General features: G+C 49.3%; 1 protein-coding gene across 1 annotated transcript in view; it reads right to left on the bottom strand.

The window, feature by feature from the left end:
- LRRK1 (leucine rich repeat kinase 1) overlaps positions 1-27059 on the bottom strand; it is a 99982-nt gene that overhangs the window by 15843 nt on the left and 57080 nt on the right. Inside the window, exons 14-29 of the mRNA XM_025199561.1 lie at positions 23406-23535; positions 22760-22872; positions 21725-21939; positions 20181-20345; positions 19718-19890; positions 17547-17667; positions 17096-17255; positions 16092-16368; positions 12798-12969; positions 10942-11105; positions 9801-9940; positions 7788-8037; positions 4614-4780; positions 2851-3048; positions 1912-2189; positions 760-954 (exon numbers count right to left, since the gene is read on the bottom strand). Coding sequence (XP_025055346.1) covers positions 760-954; positions 1912-2189; positions 2851-3048; positions 4614-4780; positions 7788-8037; positions 9801-9940; positions 10942-11105; positions 12798-12969; positions 16092-16368; positions 17096-17255; positions 17547-17667; positions 19718-19890; positions 20181-20345; positions 21725-21939; positions 22760-22872; positions 23406-23535 — 2918 coding nt within the window. The remainder of the gene's footprint in view (positions 1-759; positions 955-1911; positions 2190-2850; positions 3049-4613; positions 4781-7787; positions 8038-9800; positions 9941-10941; positions 11106-12797; positions 12970-16091; positions 16369-17095; positions 17256-17546; positions 17668-19717; positions 19891-20180; positions 20346-21724; positions 21940-22759; positions 22873-23405; positions 23536-27059) is intronic.

Here is a 27059-nt window from a genome sequence, read left to right as displayed (position 1 = left end):
ATTTAGGAGACAGCCATGTTCTTCACACCAGTCAATCACAGCTGTCTGACCCCTCCGTTGGAGGACACTGGCTCGAGAACTGCAAGGGGATTAAAGAAAAAGATAATATTGTAACCCCCTGCTGTATTTTAAACCCTCTTGGGTCCTCAGGATGCTGTTTTGGAAACTTGTTGTTCCTGAATTTTTTGGAGCTGTAATCACAGGGCAGTATGTTATTGGGATTTACTTATTAAGGGGGACACCGTGGCTGATAGAAGTTGAAAGGAAGCTCACGTTCATAGAGTCATCTAAAACTAGGGCTGGAAAGGACCTCAGGAGCCCAGCTAGTTCAACACCGTACTGTGGGCAGTATCATCCCTAGCTAAGCCATCCTACAGAAATGTTTGTCTAGCCTATTCTTAAAACTGTACAAGCAAACCCTCATCCGCAGCAGCCAGGCACAGTGCCTGAAAATGGTAAGAACACCCTAACTTGTCACAGGTAAAGCACAGGGGCGAAGGCACTGTCACCATCCTGCCACTCAAGGAAGTAGGCCAATACTGAGGGATACAAACACCCCCAAGAGCCCACGCTAGTTTGACGGTGGGATAAAACTCCTTCCTGATGTGGCGAGTGGAAGAGCGAGACCCTCTAGCCAAGAGTCTCCATGAGCTTCTGGGGAGCTCTGTCCATTGCTGCCAGCTGCGCATGTCTCAGCCAGTGGAAAGGACCACCCCACTAACGTACGGCACCAACGGGTGCTGATCAGAGCCCTCGTACCTTCTCCGGCTTTGTGTCCCAGCACTCCATCATGAGCGCCTGCATCCTGTGGAACTGCACCTCCTCCGGCTGCCCCAGGACCGGACGGATCCCTTTGGAAAGTTTCTTCGAAATCTGGAGCTGGTGCTGTCCGAGCACGGGCCGCTGGCCAGACAGCAGCTCGTACAGGACCATTCCATAGGAGAACATGTCCACCTAAAGCAAGCGACACGCAGAGTTAATAGCGACTCTTCCTTCCCCTGTAGCTGGAGTCTGGATTCTCCGGACAGCAGAGCTTGACTGTATTGCTAGAATCCAGGATAACGTCACCAGCGCTTTCATATCTGTAAGGGGGCTGATATCCATCCCTCAACCAGCCTCAGGTACCCTCAATTTAAGTCCTGTGGGTCAAACAGCTCCTCTACAAAGTAAAGGCCCCTCTGCATAAAAGTGAATTTCTCCCAGAAGAGAATGAACGAGTGTTCAAGATCACTGGGTTCTGGGCAACGACCCAGACAGTTCCTCTGTTGAGTTTTTAATCGGTCTCAGGGCTAAGGAAAGCAATTCGCTTGTGGCTTTTGGACAATTAACACAGTGTAACTCAGCGCTGCCACCTGCTCTTCTGATCTGCCAAATGTCTCTTTGGGTGAAGATGTCCAAAGAAGGATGCCTGAAGTGAGGTCCCCAAATCAGCGGTTCCCAACCTTTTGCACCTTACGACCCAGAAACCATTTTGTCAAAAAGCCCTGGTCCCACCACGATAAAAAACAAAACCCCACAAAACTGCACTGTTCGAGATATTTGTTGACAACTGACTTCTTTCAATTGGGCAATGAGCTGAAGGCCCATCTACATGACCTTTGAGTCGAGGTTGAGAAACACTGCCCTAAATCCTTTGTCAGGCATCTAAAACCTAGGCTGATTTCCACAGGGGCTGGGCAAATGCAGCTCCCATTGGGAGATAGCTGGGGTTGGTCAGCACCCCTGACCCCAGGCTGCTCACGTAAGTGCCTAAATGGGGACCCAGAGCAGCGCTGTGCACTCAGTCGAGAAAACTTTGGCCTTAGCCAGCACACATGTAAAAGCTGCATTAAGGAACGGGGTGAAGTTTATCATCACTGGGTTCTAGAAGAGGATTAGATGATGTTGTTTTCATGGAGGTCACATAGATACCTTTTCATCATAGACTATTCGAGGCCTGATCTCTGGGGCCTGGTAACCAGGTGTGCCCTCTACCCCCAGGGCTCCTTCGTGGAAGGACTGCCGGGAAATCCCATAGTCGGACAGCTTGATGTTGATGTGCTCTTTAACGTCCAGGGACCACACCAAGATGTTGTCTGACTTCAGGTCGCAGAATATGATGTTCTTCTTGTGCAGGTAGGTGAGGCCAGCTGCGATCTGATATGCTATTTTGTGCGTCAGCATGTGCCCCAAAGGGACAAAGGAAGCCCCTGTCACAAAAGAAAGGTGCCAGATTGAGTAGAACGAGCATCCACCGGGCTGGCAGCTCTAGCAAATGTAATAGTTTTTATTTTTATTAACATCAAGCTGATAGAAACGAGCTACGTTTAGAAAAAGTGGTGCCAAGGGTGTGCCTGGAGGCATATATGGGCACCGTTCATGTTACTCTACACACAAGGCTGACACCTCTTATCTATGCTTTGAGAGCCCCTTGACTTCAGAGGTTCATAACTCTATCAAAGAAATTAATGTTGAAGCTTAATGAAGTGCTAAGGCCGAGGGAGGGCCTGAGGCCCTCATAATTAAAACAGCCTCACCTAACTTTGAACTTGGCTCTCTTAAGTTTGCATTGGCAAAACTACCACAGTAAGATGGCAGTTTAGTCTCTGGTACCCGATTTGCAGCAGAGAGCATGGAACAATATATGTGGCATTAAAATAAGCTTTAAAACCCCACATGCAAAGGAGACTTGGGTATCCAGATCTGACTCGTAACATCAGTTTTGATGAGGTCCCACAGGGGCCCATCTTGGAAACAATTTCATCTCTCTCCCACCCATCCAGGAAGAAAGCACTTCCTTAACCCCTCGGCCAGCAGTTTCAGCATTGCACCCTGCAGCGTAAGGATTTAGCGAGAAGGCTCCGCTATTACCTTTGGAGTTTTCGGATAAGACGGTGGTGAGGCTGCCCAAGGGGGCCAAGTCCAGGGCAAAGCAGAGGGGATGGATGCTAATGCCGATCAGGGACACGATGCACGGGTGCTGCAAGGAGTGGAGCATGCTGGCTTCCTGCCGAAACTCCGAGAAGTTCTTCATGGCGTCCATGGCACGCAGGTGCTTCAGCATGGTATCTAGCGAAACACCGAGATCTCTCATTACAACCAACCGGCACTACGCACCGGGCGCTTGCTGCTTCCTTGGGAAGCTGAAGGCATTTGTAGGAGGCAGGGAGCTGAGCAATGTAGGGCAGGGAGCAAGCAGCACTTTGGTTTACGTGAGAGCCATGTTCTCATTTTGCTGCAAGTGGTACTGCTGCCGTGAGAGGGAGCGATGCCGCTGCCCAGAGGAACAGCTGCACAGAGGGTGTGAGGCTCTCCCAACAGCCTAAGTGACTGAGGAGCACAAGACCTGGCAACAGACAAATGGGATTATCATTGCTCTTCAATCGCTCATGTGATCTGGAACATCTCACCCTACAGCCTAGGCAAGAGAGTCAACGTGAGAGAGTCGACAACACATAGCAGCACGTTACACTATATAAAACTTAGGGGAAAGAGGCTCGTGCCCTTTCAGTCCTGTCCTCATCTTGCATTTCTCCTAGGGCAGCACATGAATTCATAGATTTCATAGACGTTAGGGCTGGAAGGGACCGTGGAAGATCATCGGGTCCAGCCCCCTGCCCCAAAGGCAAGAAGTCAGCTCGGGTCAAAGGATCCCAGCAAGATAAGCGTCCAAACGCTTCTTTGTAGGCAGGAAGCCTTTGTGCTAAGGGAGAGCAAAGGCTGTTCGAGGCTAGAGTCATGGCTGGTCCCAGTCTTTTCCAAGCAGGGCTGCCAACGCCGCAGTAGCTGCTCTCTTCCACAGCTCAGGGAGGCCCCATGTCCTTAGTAGTCACAGCAAAGAGACATGCTCTCATCCAGCCCGAGGCTGTGGGCTCGCCTCCTCGGGGAATGGAGGAAGCCCCATCGCTCGCGGTCTAGACCTAGGCTGCACAGAGCACTGGTGAACCCAGCTGTTCCTACCCGCAGGGGGGACACCGGATGATTTACCTGACTTGGCCCTGTACCTCTCTGACTCCCCGTCCATCCCAGAGAGGGAAGTGCCTTGAACATGGCCCGAGAGGACTGAACTGCTATTGTTTTTATCGAGACCCCAGCCAAAACCACCCAGCGGCAGGTTCTGGACCAGCGTGGAGCGAGACCGCCTGGCCCAGACTCTGTTGAAGACAACACAACACAGTGGACTTCACAGGTGGGAGGCTGAGCTATGGACTGGTTACGCAGCTTGTCCAGGGTCACATATGGAAACCGAGCCCTGATCTCTTAAGCACCAGCCCAGCGCCTTGTCCTCAAAACCAGCCTTCCTCTCCACCAGCGAACAGCGGAGGAGAACAAACTGGGAGGGTAGGGATGTGAAATCCCCTCTTCTGTCCCTGCCCGAGGGCTCTCCCTAGGCGCTGCTCCAGCTCCCAGCCGACCTGGCGAGTAGAGCACCAGCCCCAATGTCAACCTCCGTTCTCCATTTCTTGGGGGTGTTTTTTAGAGAAGAGGTTTTAAAACAATGTCACTTCTCCTCCCTCACCCACACATGCAAATGTTGCTGTTTTAAAGCAGTATCACGTAAAACAGGCCAAAGCCAACTACATCCTAACCCAGAAGCGCGGCGTGCACAGAGCATGTTAAGAAGGGCGCGGTACCTGCAGCAGAATTAGGAGAACTCTTGCATTTTTTAATCTGAAATCTCTTCACCGCCACTCGTTTTCCTTGGTATCGTGCCTGGTATATAACCGTTCCGCTTCCCCCCTGGCCAAGAACATTGATTTCATTTTCGCTGTATTCCAGTTTGCTATTTTCCAAGAAGAGCCTGTCAGAAATGTAAAAAAAAAATATATATATATAAAGCTCCCTGTGACTTGTACATTCATGCCATCTCATTTCCCCTGTCCATTTGGTTTTTCACATTTTAAAAGGTTTTCAGCTTAGCAACAGCTTTCCACGGGCAGGACGGGCTCACGCCATGCTTAAGCTGCTTTGTCAGCTTTCTCTTTTCGGCAGGCCAAAAAGCCTTGCGCGCGTTTCCCCGACGAAGAACAGCTCTATCAAGCAAGCGAAAGGGGCCGTTCAGCAAATTAAACATATCTCAGGGCAAACAAATAGTATCCTGAAAAGCATTCGAGGAGCCAAATTCCCCTTCGAGGCACACGACAAATGCAAGCCGATTGTTATAAGGTATGGCCATTTTAACAGGTTTCTACCTCCTCTGCCTCCTATTCCTCATCAGTGTTTCTGAACAACACGGCTTTGATTAGGGTCCAGTGCAACCTCGGGGAGCTTGGGTAGCAGCTGCTTGGGATGCCGGTTTGCTTAAAGGGTACTCAGAGCTCTGCTCTGTATCCGCTAGAGAGGTGTGAGGCACACAGACAGCACAGGATGGGAAGCCAGGCCTCCTGTCTTGCTTAATGTCCATGTGTCTTGAGGAAGGACACTCTACGATAATTTATAAGTGGGGTGGCGGTTGTCCTCTCTGGCCCCCAGTGCCTCTGTCTCCTACACACCTTTTGGGTTATAAAAGCATAAAGAATTCAGGCTGGAAGGAACCTTTTGAGGTCACATCCAGGCCAACCCTCTGCTTGAGGCAGGATCATCCCTATCCAAACTGTCCTGTACAAATGCATTGTCTAATCTATTAGCAAAACCACACCGTCAACCCTGACACAACCACACATAACACCCTAACCCGCCGCAGGTAAGGCAAGGGGCCCATGGCAGCGAATGCTCTGCCGCAGCAAAGCTGTTATATCAGAGCTATTGCAAAACTATTGCAGTGGGACCAGGCACAAACTCAAAGCTCAGCCCAGCTTCATCAAAAGGGCCGATGCAAACATTTCAGTGCAGGGCACAGCACATCCAGGTGCTTCCTCCTTTTCAAGGGACATTACTGCTCTGATGTGGAGAGCATCAAGTTCAAGGATGCCTGGGCAGACGCACAGAAAACCCTCCTAACTTTCTCCATTGCTCAGTTGTCTTCTTCAAGGTTCACCATGCGAGATGCTCTGACCTGCAAGGCAACTGCAGTACTGTCAATGAAATGGGGTCTTCTCGGTGAATGCTGCCCACTTCCTCTATGAAAAGCGGTCTAATAAAAGGTATTATTTTGGAACCAAGAGTTCTAGTTTTTTGCATGCCAGAAAAAAGCAACACTCAGACACTTCTCAGAGTCTGCAACATGTGGAAACCTCTACTTGTGCACTACTCAGGCGGTCTCAAAAAACTGCACCTGAAATGGGCCCTTCTTTCACAGCTCCACTGTCCCTGCAGTTAGTTACAGCAACTCAGCCTTGTCCTATACAGGCTTTGGTGTATAATGCATCCAACCTAAAATCAATATTAGCGTGCAGCTGGGACTGACTTTTGGGTGTGCAAAACTGATGGGCAAACAGAGACCAAGCTAACAGAAGATCCCACTCCTTCTAAATGCATTGCTTATTTAATTCTTTCATTCAACGAAGCAAAATCTTTCAACTCAACCCTTACATGCCTGGTGACCTTTCTCTTTGGGTTGGGAGGAAAAACTTCCTACCCACTTCCAACTTCTTTCCTGTATACAGTGCCACGATAACGGGAGTGAGGACAAGGAGCCCAGAAGGGCCTGCTGGCCAGGTAGAAGTCAAGGGATACACTGATGGTTAGGTGGAAACAACAGAGGAAATGGCAAGAAGAAATAAAGTAGAAACCATAGAGCATGTAGAGAAGAGATCAAAACGTTTGAGCAAATGGCTCAGGTTCACTTGAGGGCATGAGAAAAATACTGGGTAATTTATTTGAAAGGCCAGTTCTCTCCTACTCAGTCATGATTAGATTTGTAAAAGGCATTAGGAGCAGTGGAGCAGGCTCCAATCATCAGGGAATGGAGGATTTCCTGAAATAAGTGGGGAAAATAGCCTTGAATAGCCCTTCGGAGACCAAAGTTTGTGAGGAGAAAATTCAGGAAATGCCTTTGCTTTCTACAGCACGTTTAGCTTGATGCCCAATTTCTGGTGGATCAAACATGCTTTGGACACTAAGAAATGCTTTCGTCGTTGTAAGCCTGGAAATGACATTTGAGCCCACCAGCGGGCACGGGATTGAATCCTTCTTAGAAAAAAAGTTCAGGGGTTTGAAGTCTCTGTCTGTGGCAGCATGTATTCTGTTGAGCAGAGGCCGTCCTATGCAGGAAGAAATGGCCGCATCTCCATGAACTGCAGCCAAAACCCTGAATCCACTGTTGAAACCAATTGTACTGGATCTTCCCATGACAGCAGAAGCTGGACTCCAAGTCAGCTTGCCAGGAAGGGATGCTTATAAATCGCTCATCAGGAAGCATTGCATGTACCCAGGCCCCTAACCTGGCTGAGGGTAGCTTGTTTCAGTAACCCATTCACAGCCTCCAAGCTCAAACCTCCCTCAAATTCAGGGGCTGAGTCCAAGTTTGAAAACTGTAGTGAGCCCCAAATCTAAGCCCTTCCCTTAAACCTAACGGAGGGTCAGACTCAGACCTGCATACAAACACTGCAGCAATCTTTGTGGGTAAGCTATTAAAGGCGCCTTTTTCTGCATAACAGGGATCCGGAGAGACTCGTTACTGTAATGGGGCATGGTTTTTAACAGGTGAGTGCCATGCTGCATCCCTGCGATTGCAAAGAGAGGAGGCACCGACTGTAAGCGAGGTGAATGCAGGCTAGGACACAGTGTCGTGGGAGGGAGTGGGGGAGAGGAACTGGTCTCTGCGTCAGTGGCTGATACAGATATCTAGGAGGTGAGATGGAAGGAATGCAAAGAGAATTATATACGGCACATTTGAGGTGCAACTAGTGACTGTTAAGTAACCTTACCTAGCAGGAAAATCAGTCATGAAAAGCTCGGGGACCAGCTCTTGCAGGGGAACTGGGACATTAGGGTGGCTTGGACACTCGATGCAATCCAGCTCGATCGCTGTTAGGACGCAGTCCTCCATGTTAAAATACTGCACGTCATCTGCTTTTTTGTTAGCCTCAATCTCCTCCGCTCTCAAAGTGGCACAGATGTGGCAGGGAACGTACTGTTCCATCAGCAAAGTCCCGTCGCTCTCGGTAGCTGTGAGGGCTGAACGAGAAAACCCCAACAACAGACATGGGACAACAATTTGCAGAGCTTTCAAATGCCCCCTGCTCCCAAAGTGCCCGTGGGATGAGAGCAGCTCCTCCACTTTATTAACGGTGACCTAAAGATACCTATTTGCACAATAGCCATGGGCAACAAGGCCCGGATGGAAGCGATGTCAACTCAAGGCAGTCGACAGAGCTGCCCGTGCCTTTAGTCTGACCTTCAGAAGTAAGTAATAGGCAGGCTTCCTCAACAAATATTTTCAGTGCGCTGGAAATGTGGGGGTATAAGAATACAGGGCCAGAAGGAGCCTCTTGGGTCAGAGAGCAACCCTCTGCTCACTGGATGAACTACTGCTTTGCCTTTCTCTTTACCGGAGGGCAATCTTATCTCTCTCACCGGTGATCAATCTGTTTTGCAAGAGGTCTCGGGAATCATGGCAATGCTCAACCCTCATTGTTTTATTATTTTAAGAAACAAACTCAGAAGAAAGCCTTTGCTTTCCCCGCTCTTCTGCGAGCCAGTGCTCAACATTCAGTATTTTTTCTTTAATGAACAAACTCAGGAGACAGCCTTATTGGGCATGCCCCGCACTTCTCAGGGCAATCTCAGATAAACCAGAAAAATGCACCTGGATAATATCAGGATGTGACAAGTTTTCATTCTTGTTTTCTAAAGATCAGAGGTCAAAAGATGCTGATCTCTAAACCAATATGGGGCAATCTCAAACCCAACCACAGGCATGGTTTTTTTAATGAAAATTTACTTGCGGATCAAAAGACCCCACTGGTTAACCGTGGGCCTTATTCTGATCTCACTGTTGTAAAGCAGGAGTAACCATTCAAGTGAATACCGTTCTGCTGGTGTAGAGCTCCCAGCATTGGGCACTGGGGTCACTGGCAATGCCCCCGTGCTTTGGGTCTTAGAAATGAGCAGTGAAACCCAGGCCTCCATTGGTGACGCAGGGAATTTTGCCATTGGGACCTGCACACACATTTCACTCTAGGCACAAGGACCTTATTCGGCCTTTACTAAGCTCATTGGTGAGTCCTGTCACTCATTTCTTCAGGAGTAAGTGTGTGTCTTGTGTGCACAGGAACATCTCATTTGATTTTGCTTTTAGGATTTTGAGTGACGGGTCTCTCTGTAAATAATGCCCACACCTTGCTGCGTCTGTGAAGAACTGTGCGCTTGGGATCCTGCCTCTAGATCCTCTGTTCCCAAACTATCTGATCTAGTCACAGACCACCAGAAAAAAAGGCTGGTACAGTGAAGCCTTATCAGATGCCAATCGCACACCACCGATAGTGGCACATGTGTCCAGTGGTGCCAAGGGCACGGACAAACAAAGATGCTAAAGCGAGCTGATGGAGTTGGGTACCTGCTGTGGAACCGCTCGCATGCGGCACTTAGTTGTGCATCTGCGATTAGCCTGCTAACCAGGGTTACATTGCCCCAGGTTAGCTTGTGCTCACCACAAGGTAACTGTGGACGCATGAAGAGTTACTGTGAAGCAGCTGGTTCCATCGCACGTCTCAACCCCCAGTTCACTCGCTTTCATCGGATCATTTGTCCCTACCCGTGCTAAAGGTTGGGAACTCATACTCTGGGCCTTAAGAGTTTTAAGACTGCTTTTCAGGGGGACAGTCTTTATCTGCTGCCTTGTTTTACACACACTGACAGCACGGTCTAGGAGCAATTTGCCCCCCAAAAATAAAAGGTTTGAGACATAGCACTGCATGGAAGACACCCGTCAATCTTACCAGGAAACCACTGATCGATCAAGGAATTGACGTGGTCCGTGATGAAAGCCATTGCTGAAAAATCTCTTATTTCCGACTGGCAGATAATTTTAATTCCACCGCTTTTCTTCTTTTTCCAGTTCACGTCGGACGATTCCACACTGCGTTAGGGAAAGTGAAAAAGCACCGAGAAAGCAGCTGTAATGCATGAACGTTAACAGCTTTTTTCTTTTTCTAGCCAAATGTTTGATACTCGGAAGCATAAAACTGCAGGTCATTTACCATTAATCAAAGGAAAAGTCAGTTGAGATATGAACACGATGGCCAAACCAAATCAACTCTGCAAATGACTGGAGAGAACGTTCTGGCACAGAAGCACGGAGAAGCTGGTTGCTTACGAAGTGCAAATGGAAATAGTCAAGCCAACAGGAAATGTTAGCCTGAGCAAAGGTTGGAGATTATACAAAAAAGGCACTGGAGAGTTCAGTTGAGTACCAATAATACAACCCCAAGGGGCCAATCTCCAAAGGGAGATGCATGCCTTTAGCATGCCTTCAAAACCTGCTTGAGACACTGTAAGAGACAGACATTTGTGTGCGACCCCCTGGGCTTTTTACAGCAATGGGATTTTGAGCAAGCTGGCTAACTCTGCGCCGAAGAGTTGAACACCTTTCTGTGTGCCTAGATGCACTATGTGGAGAAAAGGGAGAGTTGGCACCTCCAACCTCAGAGAACAGTAAGTCAGAGGTGGCCAACCTGCAACACAGCAAGTCAAGCGGCATGGCAGCCTCTGTGCATGGCAGATCGAGCAGGGAGTAGAAAGCAGAGCAGCACATCAGGCAAGGAGCAGAAAACAAAGCAGCTTGGGGAAGAGAAAGGGATCAGACTGGCACTCAGGGAGGGTGCAAGGCTAAATTTGTGGCATGCAAAAAGGTTGGTCTCACTACAGTATGTGATAAAGATTTGAGACCGACTGGGATCATCACCGTTGATCTAGGGTTTTACCCGCTGAGTGCTAAATGCTAAAGGAAATTTTCTCTTCCATTAAAGTGAATGGGTTTGTAGGATCTGGGCAGGGCCTGCTAGTCTCCATTTAGTCTGACACATTTTCACATGTGCCTGGACACTCCCGCAAGGCTGGCTGCACCTGAGCACCAGTTACCTGAGGTAGCCCCCATCAAAGGTAACGAAGAGCCCCTCCTGCCAGTAGACGGTGTGGGTCCTCTTGACCCGGAAGGTGCTGCAGCGGTTCCTCTGAGTGCCCGTGAAGCTGTAGATGGTCAGCTGCTTGTTCCTGTTCTTGGTGTTCTTCTTGTTTTCAAACAGCTGAAAAGACCAGGAAAATATGTCACAGTGATTTGCTGCTGAGGCTTCTCACGTAGGGGTTTCCTGTATTCAAACAAGCGGGTTGAAAAGCTCTCTCTTCCTCAAACGCTGCTCCCTGCTCATCCTTTCACAGCATCTAATGAAGCATGCTCTAGCTCACCAAAGCTTGTGCTATACATCCACATATATATCTACTTTAGTTAGCCTATAATGTGCAAACCTACCCAGCCTTCTCCTACTGGCCAGCTCAGGTGGTCCTCAGGACCTTCCCATTACAGTGCCCAGAACTTGGAAAAAACTTATGTTGTCTAAGGTCATTTTGGAATTACCTAACTTTGTGACAGCATGAACACAGAGGCACAGAAAGACAAGACTTGACATATCCCATGTACAGGGAGAGCCATGAGCCATCCTATACTTCTTGTGGACAGTCACCCATTTGATTTTTTTATTCGCAAACTTCAGTACCGCGCGGTAGTAAATTCATGTGGTTTCCCAGTTGGGAAGCTGCAGTGAGCAGCATAGTGTAGAGATATCCCATGAATGTGGCACCTTTCTAACACGCTACTGTTGAATCTCTCAGAATAAGGCACAAAAGAGCAGGGAGGAGGAGTAGCCACCTACCTCTTACATTTACTCTTTTTCAGAAAGAATCGCACTTAGGCACCTAAGTCTACTCAGACACTGAACAGTTGGAAGAGCATCTGACCCTAGGTGACCCATGCATCAACAGTACTACCACAGTGCAAAGGGGCAGATACTAAGCAAATGGTAAAGTAGTGGAGTGAGTGGATGGCTATACTGGCGTCTAGTGGCGTTAGCACATTTTATGGAGAGCTGCTGCAGACAGCCATGAAACGAACAGCATCTGGCAACCTCACAAACACTCCTTTGATTTAGTTATTTCTTGTATTCAATGTATACGGCTGTGCCTATCACACTATGCCTCTTGGCTGGAGCACTTCAAAATCACCCAGGCTGTGTGCTGCCGTGAGCTTTCCAGCCAGGGGGTGCAACAGGGAGAAGCGACCACCTGTGCCTCTGCTACCCTCCACCCTGGGAGCAGAGCAGACGGTCAGTGCCGGGGGGTGCAGGGAACATCGGTGCCCTGATAATCAGAGCACCGCTGCTTCCTGCACGCCACAGCCGGGGCTCCCAGCACGTGGCTCTCCAGGCATTAGGGTGCTGGGGCCAGAGTGCAGAGAGCCACAGCACTGAAGCGCCAGGAGCCTTGGTGCCCTGAATGTACCAGGTACTGGAAACGCAGGGAGCAGAGGTGCCCTGCATGGCACAGCCCCCGGGAGCACCCCAAGTGCTGGGAGCCCCAGGACACAGGGAGCACAGGGGAGTGCTAGGAGAGGGTGAGGGTGGTTTGCACTGCATTATAGCATGCACCTACACACATGCATGGTGCAAAATAATGCCTGCTTCCTGCTATGTTGTCCTACTGTGTTATGCTTGGGAGCATTTTATCCCCCCCGGAGCCCTTTTGAAATGTTTCAACCGCTACGTCGGTCCAAACCCTGAGAGACCACAAGAGAACAAAGCAAGACAGACACGGGCCCGTGAATGTCTGTAAGCCGACTCCCAGTGATATTTATGCTTTTCTCGAATGGCAGCTTTGATAAGATATCAAATTCACCCAAGGAACCTTGCCAGCTTTAACTGCCGTAATTTTCTAGCATAACCTACCTGGAGGTCCATCTCGGCCAGGCTAATTAACATGCGAGCGATGAACCTTTGCCAAAAGCCAACTGGGACGAAGCTCATCTTGAACACCCTTTGGACTGTGTTGGTCGTCTGATGTCGTAACCCGTGGATATCTAGTGCTGGTTTGGCTGGGAGGAGATGAGGAAGGAGGTAGCTGAAACAAATCACACATGACAGCTCAACTTTTCAACTCTGGCTTCCCAAGAGCAAGCACACCATGACCACTTCATCACCCAAGGTCAGCCTGCACGGAGGGTTTCAGCGCACTGTGCATCTAGAAAGCCTTCAGATTTATGACCAGAAGACTGGAAGAGGAAGGGATAGAGCAAGTGGCAAGAAGACTGGGCTTAGTTTTCAGTAAGAAAATGAGCAAGCGATGCACAGGCACGGTGCGTACATGCCTCAGGAAGGTCAACTGCAGACAACCAACATCAGCAAAAAAAAAGGAAGCAAAAACTAATGCCTTTAAAAAATGTGATGAGTTGCTCGAATGACTTTGGCTTCCCTTGAGCTGTGACAGGACTCTTGGCCACACAATGCACTGCCGTGTAGAGGAACCTGGGCATGTGCGCTAACGAGCCCAGGGGGAGCACCGTATTAATAAAGCTGGCACTGTGACCCGAGCTAACTCCATGCCACGTAGATGTGTGCATCCAGGGACAACATCTGTGCAGAGGCTGCTCTGGTAATGAGTGAAGAACAGCAGCACCAATGCTGGATGACATTTTAGGTCTAAAAGCAACTGAGCATGGACAGAGGGTGTGTTCAGAGAGAGGACTCCAGCTCCCGGATGCTGAGAGCCACGCTGCCTTGGCCTTCACCCCAGTCCTAACAGAGTTACTGCAGCCTCAGGGCTGCTCTACAATCCGGATTACACCAGTGGTTTATGGTTCCTAACGCACCGCACCGAAGCAGCCTGCTGCACTTCTTAAGCAAACAAATGTTGATTTGTCCTAGCAACCGGTATTTGGAGAGCTAAGTTTTGGTGGGAGACCAACTCCTCTTTGAAAAACAGAATAGGAGCCTGCTTATCTAGAAGAGAAAAATCATGCAGGATTATTATTTAGTTAAATTATGTTTTCAATGCTCCCCTCGATCTGGTCCTTGGAAAACAAAATTGTGGGCAACCGATCTTAAAAAATGGCTCATGGCTTTCACTACCTGCCCGAAACCTCGCTTTTCCCAGCCAGTAATACTCTACCAGAACAAGCAAGTTCATAGAGATCTCCTCGTGTTACTGCCGTACATTAATGACCATATCTTTTAATGGGACCGTAACCCAGTCCTGACTTTCAGTTTAGTCTGTCAACTGTATGTGCAAACCTGTGCCTGCGAATGACAAGGGTTTGGCATCTGACTGCTCTGCCATCAAAATCAAGTACCTGGTTGTCTCAAGTCTATCACTCCTGCATGGAAAGACTAGAGAAACTTTTACTGTCATTTGCATAGAGGAGCAAAATTATAGCTCAAAACCAGGCCCAAAGGGGAATAATAATATATAATTTGCAAATACACAGACTCCTTGTACAGAATTGTAAAGACTTAAGTGCTACGCACTGAAAGTTAAAACTGAAGCTAGAAGCTAAAAGGCTTGACCAAGACAACAGAGAGGCAGCGGCAACTCTGAAACTAGAACAAAATAAGACTGGGTCAAAGTCTCAGGCTTTAGCCACAGGGTCACGTATCCTCTTACACAGCTAAAGTGCCCTGTGAACAGCTGTATCAGAAAAGATCCGTTCAGAAACATCACTAGACAACAGCCTCTTTCATACAACACACTCAACAAAGTATGATAACATGTACACAATAACATTCATCATCCTACCCGACCCTTTTGGAATTCAAAATCATCACATACATTTCTTTAACTTGTAAACTGGAATAATACAGGTCATGCTTTTGACTTTAATTTAGCATCCAAGGCAAGGCTGGGCTACACATCTCTCAACAGGATGAATTCCAGAGACGCGAAGCATATCAGACCTAAAGCTCTTGCTCTGTAAAATGAGCAGACTCACCTTGTGACAGCCAATAAATTTGCCTCCGCTCATCTAAAAATGTGTCTAGGAATGTAAGGAATAAGAAGGCCAATGAGGTCTGTTGGACCAAAACCATAAGATGGTTTCTAACACAGACAGAGATTCAACACAGCATTTGAGTAGCAGCCAAAGCAAATCCTGAAACTATGCAAAACATGCCGCTGTCCATCCGTTCAGTATGAAAACTGGCAGCTGCCTTCCCTGCCCATTGCAGGAGACATAAAACCCCTATCTAGTAAGCAGACAATAATTGAAACGGCCCGATTGCATGGCTGGCAGGTAAATCTGATGCAACCTGCTGTACTAAGAGCTCCAACAGTGGTAGGAAAACTAACCAAGTTGCTGGGTAGCTTAGACGCCTCTGAAAAGATATCGGAGGGTATTGAGCAACAGCCTGTTTCCCAGCTCCTGAGGCAGGTGCAATGTAATTGCTTTTGAGAAAAATGGCAGAGTGTGACCGGGAGTCAAGAAGGCCTCTGGGACTACACAGAAGTGCTATGACTTTATCTGCATTAAACCTGAGAAACCGTGCTGGTGTCCAGGAGCGGATGACTGGCAGGCATAATCACAATGCCGAGACCGCGTCACTTGTGCCGGCACTCGGAGTTCCCCAACGGGTGAGAACGATGCAGCAAGGCTCCGAGGGAAGAGCTGGGATGTGACGCGCAAACCCTGAAGACGCGGGGTTATGATTTAACTATAAATCCAGTGCGAGTCGGGTAGGGAAAAGCAGCAGGGAACTTGGTGCAGAAGAAAGGGAAGGGGGAATAGATCCAGTAACATCCAGCAACATGGTTCCCATGGCAAACTCCTAGGAAAACCATGGACAAACACTTCAGGAGGAGCTTTGCAAATAAGAAATCAGCCGTGTCACTTGAGATGTACTGGCTTGTTCCCCCTGGGGTTAGATACTTAACCTCTGCTCTCAGGGGCGACATGACCAAAATTCAGGTCTCCCCGGGAACACTGGCAGGAACTCGGAGGTTTGCTATGGTTTCTTGCAGCGAGGGTGATCTATTAGGATCAGATGGTCCAATCTCACATATTTCTTGCAAGGCAGGGATTGTTGGACCTCAGCCTTGTCATCATCTCTCACCGCTGGTTTACCCAGTCAAGTATTTTCTCACGGTGACACCATTGCAATAGTTGCTTATTGTGACAAAGCTGTCTAACATTCCCTGCCTAATAACACCTCTCCTTTCCGCTGAGCCATCCCAGCTGAGAAATACCAACATACCTGTTATTGGCGACCGGTAATGCGATTTCAAACTTGGCCAGGAACTGGAAGTACTGTTCTTCTGTTTGTTCGGTGAACCCGGTCCCAACTAACAACATCCTGAAATCCTCTGCCTTGATCACACCGTTCTTAGCAATGGACTTGGAGCTCTTAATGTTAAAGATTCTCTGGAGACATTCGGATAACCAGACTGGATCCAGGAAATACAGGTTCCTCAGGCCATGGCTTGTGTCCGGGAAGTGCAGCAAGGTCCCTGTTTCTATGAGGAAGTTGATGGCTTTAGAAAACAAGAAAAAGAAATGATAAGATAAGGAGGGTGTTAAGCAACTGCCCTGCACGTGAGGAGATCCGAAGAAAGCCCTGATGGCTCTGTCGAGACAAGGAACAGGCTTGGAGCGTTGTCCCAACAGAGGATACAGCTGAATGGAGCTCATCCCATTCAGCACGGTCGCAAACACATCTTGTAGCTTTGCTGTGTCCCTTACTCCAACTCAGACCCCGCTCCTGGAGTCCTTACACAGGAACAGCTCCCACGGGCTTTTGGGGGAATACTGAGTGAGTGAGAACAGCACACCGGGCCCCTCATCTATGAAACTACAGAGAGTTTTAACAACGCTCGTGCCTGCAAGACGTACGACAAGTTCATACGGCAACGTTCGTGCCTGCAAGACAGACTAGGACCACATGGGACCACAGGGTTAAGGCAATATGATACGATACACTGGTACGGTACGTTCTGGCCTGACACCAGAAGTGTGTCAGACGGTGGAGGGGGGTGACTTTTCTAGGGAAGAGTCTCGCTGGAATATGATTAACTTCACCTGCAGCTTTCCTAGGGCCCTCACACCACTGGCCATGACTGTCACCAGCGTCCACCTTCACTGACTCGGATGATTTCACAGCAATTATTTGCCAAGCAGCTATTTTTAGCTTCGTGATGTTTGTAAATCCCAACAGCTGCCGCAGGCTAACTCCCAGGCAGTTACCGCTGTCTGGTGGCCTACCGGTCTGCAGGTCCTCGTAGTCCTTGATGTCATTCCCAGGGGTTTGCTCTAAGATTTGCTCTATCTGTTTGTCGGTCAGATATTGCACATCATCGGTCTGACTTCTTCTCTGTTGCTCCATAAGGACGGCTTCTTGGAGGCTAAGGTAACTCCTTGGGATCTGTAAGCCACACAAGAAAACAACACGATCCATGACACCCAGCTCTCATGCTACCCCAGTTCACTCTGCAGTTGCTTCAAAGGCCCTTTGGAGAGAGAGCCATGTCTCCAGCAGATGGTTTTTTGAATTTGGTTGGACCAGACATGAAACAATTGGGACAGGCTGCTCCAGCCTGCATGTTTCCTGCGGCTGTAACCAAACAGAGCCCCAAAGACAGGTGAAAACCTCTCCTGGCCCAACAAAAGCACAGCCTCCGGTTGCTCGGTGCTCAGTACAAAGAGATGCTCTCACCAGTCTCCCCGCGAGCTTCTGCGATCCAATGGAGCTGCCGACGTCCTTCATGTTGCACGTGACGTGGAAGATCAGCTGGCGGAGCCCATCGAGGCCTTCAAGGGTTTTACATGACAGCTCGCTGCAAAGGGAAACCAGGGCGTGGAGTTGAGAGACTTAAGTGCAGCCTGAGAATTCCCCATTTTGCTTCCCAATTCCCTGTGCCAGAATACGTGGAAAGCCACCTCCTACCAGCTCCATTCCCTACGCGTGGCTCCGGTGCACAGAGCCCTCGACCTCTGGGCAATGCCCTGGTGGCACAGCTCATTCATCACCTGCCTCCCCTGGTGCCCCCTGAGTGTCCAGTGCAGACAACGCCCTGGGACATCCTGGGGGCACAAGGAGGTTGGGTGCAGGGTGCTGCGCCCTTGAAGCCCCAAACAGCAGATTTCAACAGGGGTTTGCTCATGCCCAAAGGGGTCTTCCAGTCCCAGGGTCAAAGCAGTCCAGTGATGGCTTAGCACTGTCACCCCCCCACACTCCCTGCTTCCCCTTCTCAGCTGGACCCTAGGATCTGGCCTTTCTGCTGGGTCCCTAAAAGCCGACCCCCTTCCTCTCTCTCACAGCTGGGAGCAGCTTTCTCCGTTTCCTGCTCTTCCCGTCCACCCCGTTGGCTGCATAAGAACAGTCCTGCTCTACTTCCCCCAACAAAGCCTCTTTCTTGCTGATCCCCCCACATATCCTTGGCGGGGGGGGCAGTGAAGACCCTTGTTTTAAAGAGGTATCCGGTATTTTAAACTGCGACCATCAATGGAGGTGGGGGTGAGCAAAGGGAAGTACATGCTCACGCAGCGGGGAGCTGAATGAATGGCTCATCAGAGTGCTTTTATCTCAGCCCCACAAAGGCTTTCCACAACATATGGAAACTTCCAGCCGTGCCCTGGCTGTCCCGGATTAGTCCTGTGAGGAGCAGTGTTCCCAGCAACTCCAGGTGATCGATGGCAAATGACTAGGATTGTATGGGACAGAAAGGAGAGGCAGGCAGGGAAAACAGGAGGAAACGGCAGAGGAAAGAAGCAGGAGGCTGAGAGGAACAGAAAGAGCTTGTGCAAGGGCATGAACTGGAGTTTCGGGGGTCAGCAGGGAAGGGGGGTTTCCGCTATGGGAGAGGACGTGGGAGGTTGCACCGAAGGTGCTGGGCACGTGCAGAATGCAGCCCCGGAGGTCTCCGTGCTGGCTTTGCCAGCAGGTGTGGCGGAGGCAGCAGAATCCCCCCAACATGCCAGCTGTGGGACCTGGGGGCTAGCCCCCCGCACCTGCCACAGACAGCAGCAATACCTAGCAGCTAGAAGTCACGTTGGGCCGCCCTGCCAAGCTGCTACCAAATTCCCCACTGCTCAGCATCAGCACGCTGCTCCGAACTGAGTGCTGCATGCAAGCTCCTCCAGGGCATCCGCCCCTCCTAAAGGCAGAGGTGAGGCTGTGGAGCTGGCCCCCACAGCCCAGTTGCAGTCCAACAGATTGCAATCCAAGAGATTGCAGATGCTCTGTGTCCTCTAGGACAATTCTCTGTGATTGCTGGGGACAGGGCTAGGAGCAATGGCCTCCAAATGCAGCAGAGGAAATTTAGGTTGGAGACTGGGAAGGACTGTCTCGCTCTGCGGGTGATTAGCCATTGGAACAAGCTACCTGGAGAGGTCGCAGCATTTCCATCCCTGGAAATTGTCAAGAGCAGGTTGGACAGGCGGTGGCTGGGATGGGCTAGTCAGGGGTGATCCTGCCTTGAGCAGGGGCCCCTTCCAGCCCTACTTTCCTATGATCCTACAAGGATACAGGGGTGTAAGGTTACAAGACATTAGTCCTGGAAACCTAACGAATCCCACCAGCTGGTCACTGGTAGCTACTAGCAGTGACAATGCTTAGGTAACAGCTATGCCCCTTCTCTTCAAAGCATTTTCAGCGACATTCATCCATCGATGAAACTCCCCTGAAAGTTCATATATTTTACCCCTATTTTACCCAGAAGGAAAATGAGGCATGGCTTCCTTCTGTGTAAGTGTATGTGAAGCACAATGCTGAAGGGTTTTTAAATCCCTGTGGGTGCCAAGGAAACGAGAATTTAGAAAAAAACCAACTTCCATTCAGGGGTCAGGGAGGACAACACAGGGTTAAATCAGGGACGTGGTGCTTACTGTAAGTGTTTGAAGGTGATATCTGGAAAGCCAGTGGCCCTTGACCCTGATGGAGAGCGGCAGAGCGCCAGGACGTACGCCCGGAGAGTGGCTATCCTTTCCACCCGAAATTTTGTTTCGATGAGGTCGAGGTGCGTTCCCACTACTAACACGACAGAATTCGGGGCTTTGGCCTGCAAGAGAACATGCGGCCCGTGACCTGCATCCAGACAGCGCGAGCACGACCCGACCACGGGCAGATACCGATTCCAACACAATTATCTGCAGCACGGTCTGGACCATGGTTTATAAATCGGCTGTTTTTACAAGTGCTGGTGTGCACTGGATAAAGGCGATGATGAATTTAAACCATTCAAAATAGGAATCAGAGGCAGCTGACTTTCTAAAAGAACCCAGGAGATCCCCCTTGATGGACTGAGTTACTACTAAAGAAAAATTTCACAACCCAAGAGTGACATCTTACCTCGATGTTTAACAACCAGAACTGCAAGTTTGCAACGGCCTCTTCCCCCAAAGCCAAGTTCCATACGACCATATACAATGCTTTGTCTGTGAAGAAACACTGATTGACTGTAGACATGCTGGCGGGGCCTCCGATATCCCAGACATTGAGCTCCACTGAATCAACCTACTTAGACAAAGAGAAGTGTTCAAATCAAACAGCTCCAGTAAATCACAGGGAGATAATAGCTGAAGTATAAACCTACGCCGGGGGTGTCTCCATAATGGGCGACACTAGAAGGTTTTCAATGTCCCAATTGTGCCCCCGGGAAAGGAAAAATCAACAAGCCATTGTTTCCCACTTCCACACCGGAAATCCAAACCAATTGCTCGTTGCTAAGACTATAGTGGTGCTGTTGATGCTGGGAAGTCTCTAGCGGATGCTACGGGTTTTCCAGCACAGAGACCTGATTCTGAGCTGTGCATTTTGCTGGGTCCCGAATGAAAACGGTTTTCTTCCTGGCTTGTGGCACATGTGATGGGCTTGTTTAAACTCGCCGTCCGCTGGCGCTGTGCTGGACAGAACTGGGCTGGGGGCAGTTCTCCGTCATCATGCTCCAGTCAATCACGACCGAGTTTAACCTATGCACCAGCAAGGCCTTTTGGAAACATTTGCTTTCCAAGCTTCTCATGGCTTTGATTGACACCTGCGGGGCATCTTGAGAAACATGGCTGCCTTGTGCGGCATCGTATCAAACAGGGGCCAAAAGAAGTGCCCTCTGATCCAAAACTCTTCAGGGGAAGACCGCCCTTGCTGGATAGGAGCCCTTCTCCTTGTACATGGGTTCATCTGGGATATGAGCACCCTGAAACCTCACATGCCACGGGGACGCTAGGTCATGCTCTGATAGCCAAGGAACAGACAAACTCAATGATTTGCTCAATCATGCCAGGAGACTGGAAAGAGACCTGCACACAGCTCTAAAGTCCCAGTTTAGGACTCTAGCCACTCATCACTCAGGAGTTAGAGGGCTTTCCTAGCTCTGGAGGGAGCGCCGGCAGCTTGCACACAAGCAGCTGAGCTGTAGACCCCTTATTTACCACTTGGAAGCCAGCAAATAGGTCCTGGTACAATGCTGAGTGAGTCCCTAGAGCCAGACTCTTAGCAGTGCCTGGCACCTAAAGGTGTAGATTAGTACCCGGAGCATCTGCATGAACTAGATTTTAACTGCTGTTGTAATCCAGGAAAGCGGGGCAACTTACTGAGATCAATAAAAGCACGAAACCTATTTTCACCTTTAGATGCCTGAGGGTCTTTGAAAACCTGGTGCCCGGAAGAAAAGGATGGAGAGTTTCAGGAACGGGCAAGGAGTGACTAGGGATAAAGAACGAAGCTAGAACAGGACAGCAGCAGGGAATGGGCAGGGCTCGTTCAGTCCCATCCTCTCCAAGACCTGCTGCTGGCACGGCACAGACGAGCCCTCAAGGGACAAGCTACTTCCCCACTGAGAAGCCCTTCTGAACCAAACAGCTCCATCTAGGTAAGTATCTCGGACCATGACTCACCTTAGCTTTGTACCCGGCAGGTTTCTGAAGCTCCCATTTCGTTGTCCGTATGGTGGCATCGCTGTGCATCACCTGTGGGACTTTCCCCGTCTGCAAAATCTCTATCAGTGTCGACTTCCCCTGACGCGGGGGTCCAACGACAATCATCTTCATCAGCTTGCACTTCTCGGCCTTGCGCAGCTGAGCTCGTAAATACGCCAGCACTGTTTTGGGGCCTGTTGGAGAAAGGGTGCAAGGATTAGCCCATGGCTAGCATGTGAGTGTGCATGGCAGGACAGTATCGAGTCTCACGTGGTAGGCAGGCCGGCAGAATGAATATTTTCAGTGCAGTTTCCCTGCTGCTTGAAAGGGCTTGTGGAATAAATAAAAACCAAGCAAGCCCTAACTGGGCAGACCCGAGACAGAGCCCCTGGAAAGGGTCGACGCAGTAAGTCTACAATGAATCAGTGTGAGGAGCAAGGCTTGCTTTCGTTTTCATTCTCCCGAAGCAAAAAAGGAAGCATAAACTCTCATTCAGCTTTGGGAAAATACTCTGCTTTTCCTCAGACTTCCATGTTTCTAGTTAAATTCACACTTGAGCCACAGACCTTTATTTTAGAAGAAATAATTCTCATTAACTTTATTTCCACAGGATTTTCTTACACGAATTAAAAATAGGACTATGCCGCTGTCATTGGTCCAAATGCAACAGCTTACAAGAGTATTGCTGAAGAGTTTGGGGCCATGACTGTGAAATATTTTAATATGTCTGTAGAAGGGCTGTCAAAATATTATCACGTATTGGCCTGCCTAGACAACCCCCTGCCAAACCTCTCTAGCATATGCATTAGGAACAAAACACTGCATTAATATGTGGGTATTGCAAGACAAAAAAAATATCAGTCTATGTGGAAAGTTCTCCGTCCAGTTTCTTTTAGCGATGACAAAGGTTTGGGCCAATGCAATTCTTTCCAGGTCCAGGCAATAAAATCACTTCTATTTCATTATCTGCTTGGACTGCTGAATTTAATAACATCCATGGAGGATGAGGCTTACCTTCTTTTCTGATCTCCGCAGGAACGTTGCTGATATTTAGTTCCTCGGTGTCCAGCTGCCAAAGATTAGCCAGCTGTCCAAGTTCTGGAGGAAGCTCTCGGATGCCAGGGTTACTGTACAAAAATAAATGCATGGACCATCAATCAGGCTTTGAACATATACAGCGCCTCTTACCGGCTCCTATTACACCATTCTGTCCTTGCAAAAATCTGCCCCTGGTTTTCCTTTAACATTTGAATCAGGCTACTTAACCCACACCCAGTGTTGTCAAGTGATTTGTAAACTTAATTAATATTGGGATCACCTCTGAGAGACAAAGGAGAATTATCCGTGTCCATTTGACAGATAAGGAAACTTAGGCACAGATGTTTAGTCGTTAGCTTAAGGGCAAGGAAGCTGTGGCAGTGGAGACCCAGAAGGGCTCAGGCACATGAGGCACCAGTGTTGTGCAAAACCACCGTATTGCTCTTTCATCTAAAGATTAAATCTCCACCTATATTACAGAGATTTACGGGGCCTGCGTGGCACTAAGGGCCTTCTGCTCTCTGACTTCAAGGGAGCTTGTCACCTATGGTTGCAAACTAAGAGAGAAGGGTCCTTATAAAAGCAGCAGAGAAATAACGTGACTTTTGACGACACCACTCACTTTCCTAAATAAAGCTCCGTTAAACCTTTCAGAAGGCAAATGGACTGTGGGACGAAGTCTAACTGATTGTCGTTCAGATACAGGACTTCTAGAGAGTCGCTGAGGAACGTAGGAAACTCCAGGAAGGAACCTGCAATGGCAAGAGAGAAAGCAGAAAGCTGAGAGCAGGCTGCAGCTTTAAAAATACACCACAGGGCTCCAGCCCTTGACCTTAACTATTCACAGAGGTCACTAGCAGTAACACAGAGTAACACAGACCCTGGGTTTTCCAATCTCAGCACTATGTGTTGGGAGATGACTAGCCCCCACCACGGTGGCCAGGTATTCAGTGGCACGCTGAGGAACAGAGGCGGCCTCCAGGTTACCGATGGGAGTCAGTTTAGGAAAGGATGTCCTGGGACAGCATCTGTCCCCTTCCTCCTGCAAACTGCCTATTGTGAGATGCTTCTTGGACCACCGCCACTCCAGACCTTGCAGCTTGCACTGAGAACAGGGACTATGACTGGTTTGGATGGGAACAGCACCACATTATAGCCCGCTAACCACATGTGGGCAACCTGTTGTGGACAAAACCTGGAGGATTGGGTCTGCTTGTATAGTTAACCTTTCAGATGGGCGAGCCAGCTAGCAGCAGGCGTCATCAGTGATGGCACAGGAAGAGTGCACAGTGAGACTATGCACTCTTCCACTGTGGCCTTTCATGTCAAATCTGTGCAAGGCAGAGAGTGCAGATGGGGGAAGAAGGACATTTTGGAGTAGCAATGATGGAGCAAGTTGGGCTGGGCAGTTGGAGAGAAGAACACGTGGAAAGAAGGCAGGTACAAATGGCTGGAGGAAGAAGAAAAAGAAAACCCCAAGTAATAGAGCACACACCAAACAGCACTCCAAAACACTCGCTGTCTTTCCTGTTTGTCTATTTAGGCTGCACACACGTCAGGGCAAAGGAGTCTCCCTATGTGTTTGAACAGTGTTCAGTGTGTTTTGGGTGTGACCCAAACACTAAGAGCGATAGCTGAATCACCAGACTGCTTTTGCTGGAATGGTTCAGAGAAAGAAAAGCAACTAGCTGCAAAGCTGATCATTTTGTTGTATTCGATACTTCTGCAATGACTGCACAGAATACCAGGATGAAGGGTAACGCTCCTGTGTGCCGTATTGTGGGCATCTACCAGGAAGAATTAGGCCAGAAGTAGATAGGGAGAAGGATACAGCTGGGGGGACTCTGCACAGGAAATCCTGCGTCATCCATTACATTCTTGGTCTATCATTTCAATAAAAGCAATCATAAAAGTTAAAAGAGCCCCAAGACTACTACAGTTACACTTCTCCAAAGACGTATTCTTCCATTCAAATGATGTTTGAGGAATGGCTGTAACTACAATGAACCTGAAAAGCACCAGTGGAAAAGATAATGGTGGACAGTTTCCTAAAAAAAGAAGTCCTCCCAGTTCTGACAGCAGATCTGTGCTAGGATGGCAGCCCCGGGTCAGGGAGATGTGCTTCTTCTGCAGTCAGTGGCCCTGTTTGTGCCAGAAGGGCTTGTCCTGTGGGAGCAAGCCCGTCACAGCCTGCCCGAGTCTTCACATGCAAATTATCTTCTAATCGCTATAAGTAAACAGGCTTACTCAGGGGCTCACTATTTTCTAATTTATCATAAAGTTAATCTACGCATTGAGTGTTTAAGGTTCCTGGAACAAATCTAGACATAGGCAAGTGGTAGGGGGGCATGGGGGGGGCACATGCCCCCCCTGACAGGGCCATCCCCACCACCAATGCCACTGGCAGCATCTGCAGGTGCTCGCCAGCCCCATCCCCGCCACCAACACTGCTGGTAGTGTCAGCGGTTGCTCGCCAATCCCATCCCCGCCACCGATGGCATCTGTGGGTGCTCGCCAGTCCCATCCCTGCCAGCAATGCCACCAGCGGCTTCCAGTCACCCATGAATCTAGATATAAAGACCAGGGGAGTCAACACATCTGGCCTGTGCACTTGAAGAGTGGTGCAGGGCTGGTCCACGGGCCAGGTGAACGGTGCATGGCCGGCCTTGTGGATCAGATCGGGCTAACAGAGCTGCCCTAGTCTGGCACATGCCATGTGCAGTGTGGGTCAACTTTAGATCCAGAAGCAGCACTGGGGGCCGGATGATGGTGCCCCACAGGCCAGATTTTTGACACCCAGATACAGACAGATCTAGTGCAGCTTGGACCCGAAGGTCCTAGACCAAATATAGCAGCAGCACCCTCGGTGGAGAAGGCTGCACTGTGCTGGAACCAGATTTGGGGAGTGCATGAATGGTGACAATTTATTCAGGAGTTATTTATGACTCTTCTGGCTGCTGTTTGCATTTTCTTTTAAAGATCTTTGAAAAAAACCCCAAAACTATCCTAAAAATAGCATTGGATGAGTACACTGCACAAACGCGACCGTCTGCACAGGCAGAAAGGTATTTGAGTTTTATCAATGCAGTGGCTGAAGCACCCATAAATGATCTCCAGAAAATAATTTCCTGGACATGAGTAAACAGCTCGCTGGGTAGGACTATATCAGACACAGCGTGCTGTTTTGGGGGCATGCGGCAGAAAAGTGGATCTGGTTTCTCTCCTGTCCACTCTTCATATTCTTCCACCTCTTGACTGTCTGTCCCAGCCCTACCAGGCTGCACCTGGCTCAGGATTGATGGGCGATTGACAACGTGACTTTATTCTGTCTCGGTGGCTAGTCAATCCGGTTGCCATCTGGGGACTAGAAGATTTATTCTAACTTGTACCTTGCCAAAGAGGAGGCCTTTCAGGGGCTGGAGGGTGTTTGAAAGCAGTGACAAACGGCCCACATGCACTTGGCCCCATCCCATTGTCTGGGGAAGGGGTGGTTATGAAGAGTAAGTTATGCTGGCTCTGCCTCCTTCAGGGGTTCCTGCTGGCACACAGGCCCTCAGGGAGTGGGCTAAGCTGGTTTTATGATGCCCCTTGGCACTGTGCTATGTAGCAGCACTGAGCATATCTCATTTCAATGGGGCATGTTTTCTAGTGTATAAGATGCATGCCCTCCAAAAAGCTAAGACAGTGGGGTGGAGGGGAAGGTTTCTAGACTGAATTTGGATGAATTTGGGTTGATTTTTTATTACGATGATGACTGTTTTTCATTATGTAACTGCAGTGGGTAAGATGCACTTTAATTTTAGATTGCCTGTTGTCAGGGGGGAAATGCATTTTATGTACTGGAAAATATAGGTCATGCAACATCAGGCACTATGGCTGAGGCCCCTTTGCCTTTGCACCTCACTGATGGGCACAGCAGTGCATGCTATGTAGACCCCCTACCAGGCTGACTACTTCACGTCCCCTCTTCACCTCCCTCATCCCCTTGTTCCAGGACTGGACACACCTGCTATCATTTCTCCTCTCTTTCTCTGCTCCATTTCCAGCTCTCTTCTCTCTGTGTAGCGCCACAGAAGCAGGTGCAGAAGGTGGGCATTACTGGGGGCACCTAAAGAGTGTGTGCATGCTGTGGGTTGGGGCACTGGCAAGCCAAGCCAGGTCTTTGCTTCAATATACTGTAAAGATTAGGCCTCCCCACCCAGCTGCAAAATGCATAATGTGCCGCTTTGGAAAGTGGAGAGGCTGATGCCTCAGGTTTTGCAGGATTCTTCAGGAC

This window comes from Alligator sinensis, unplaced genomic scaffold (genome assembly GCF_000455745.1).
Source record: "Alligator sinensis unplaced genomic scaffold, ASM45574v1 scaffold210_2, whole genome shotgun sequence".
NCBI lineage: Eukaryota > Metazoa > Chordata > Crocodylia > Alligatoridae > Alligator > Alligator sinensis.
Note: the sequence above shows the minus strand (reverse complement) of the source record. Positions and strands in the feature narration are given on the sequence as shown.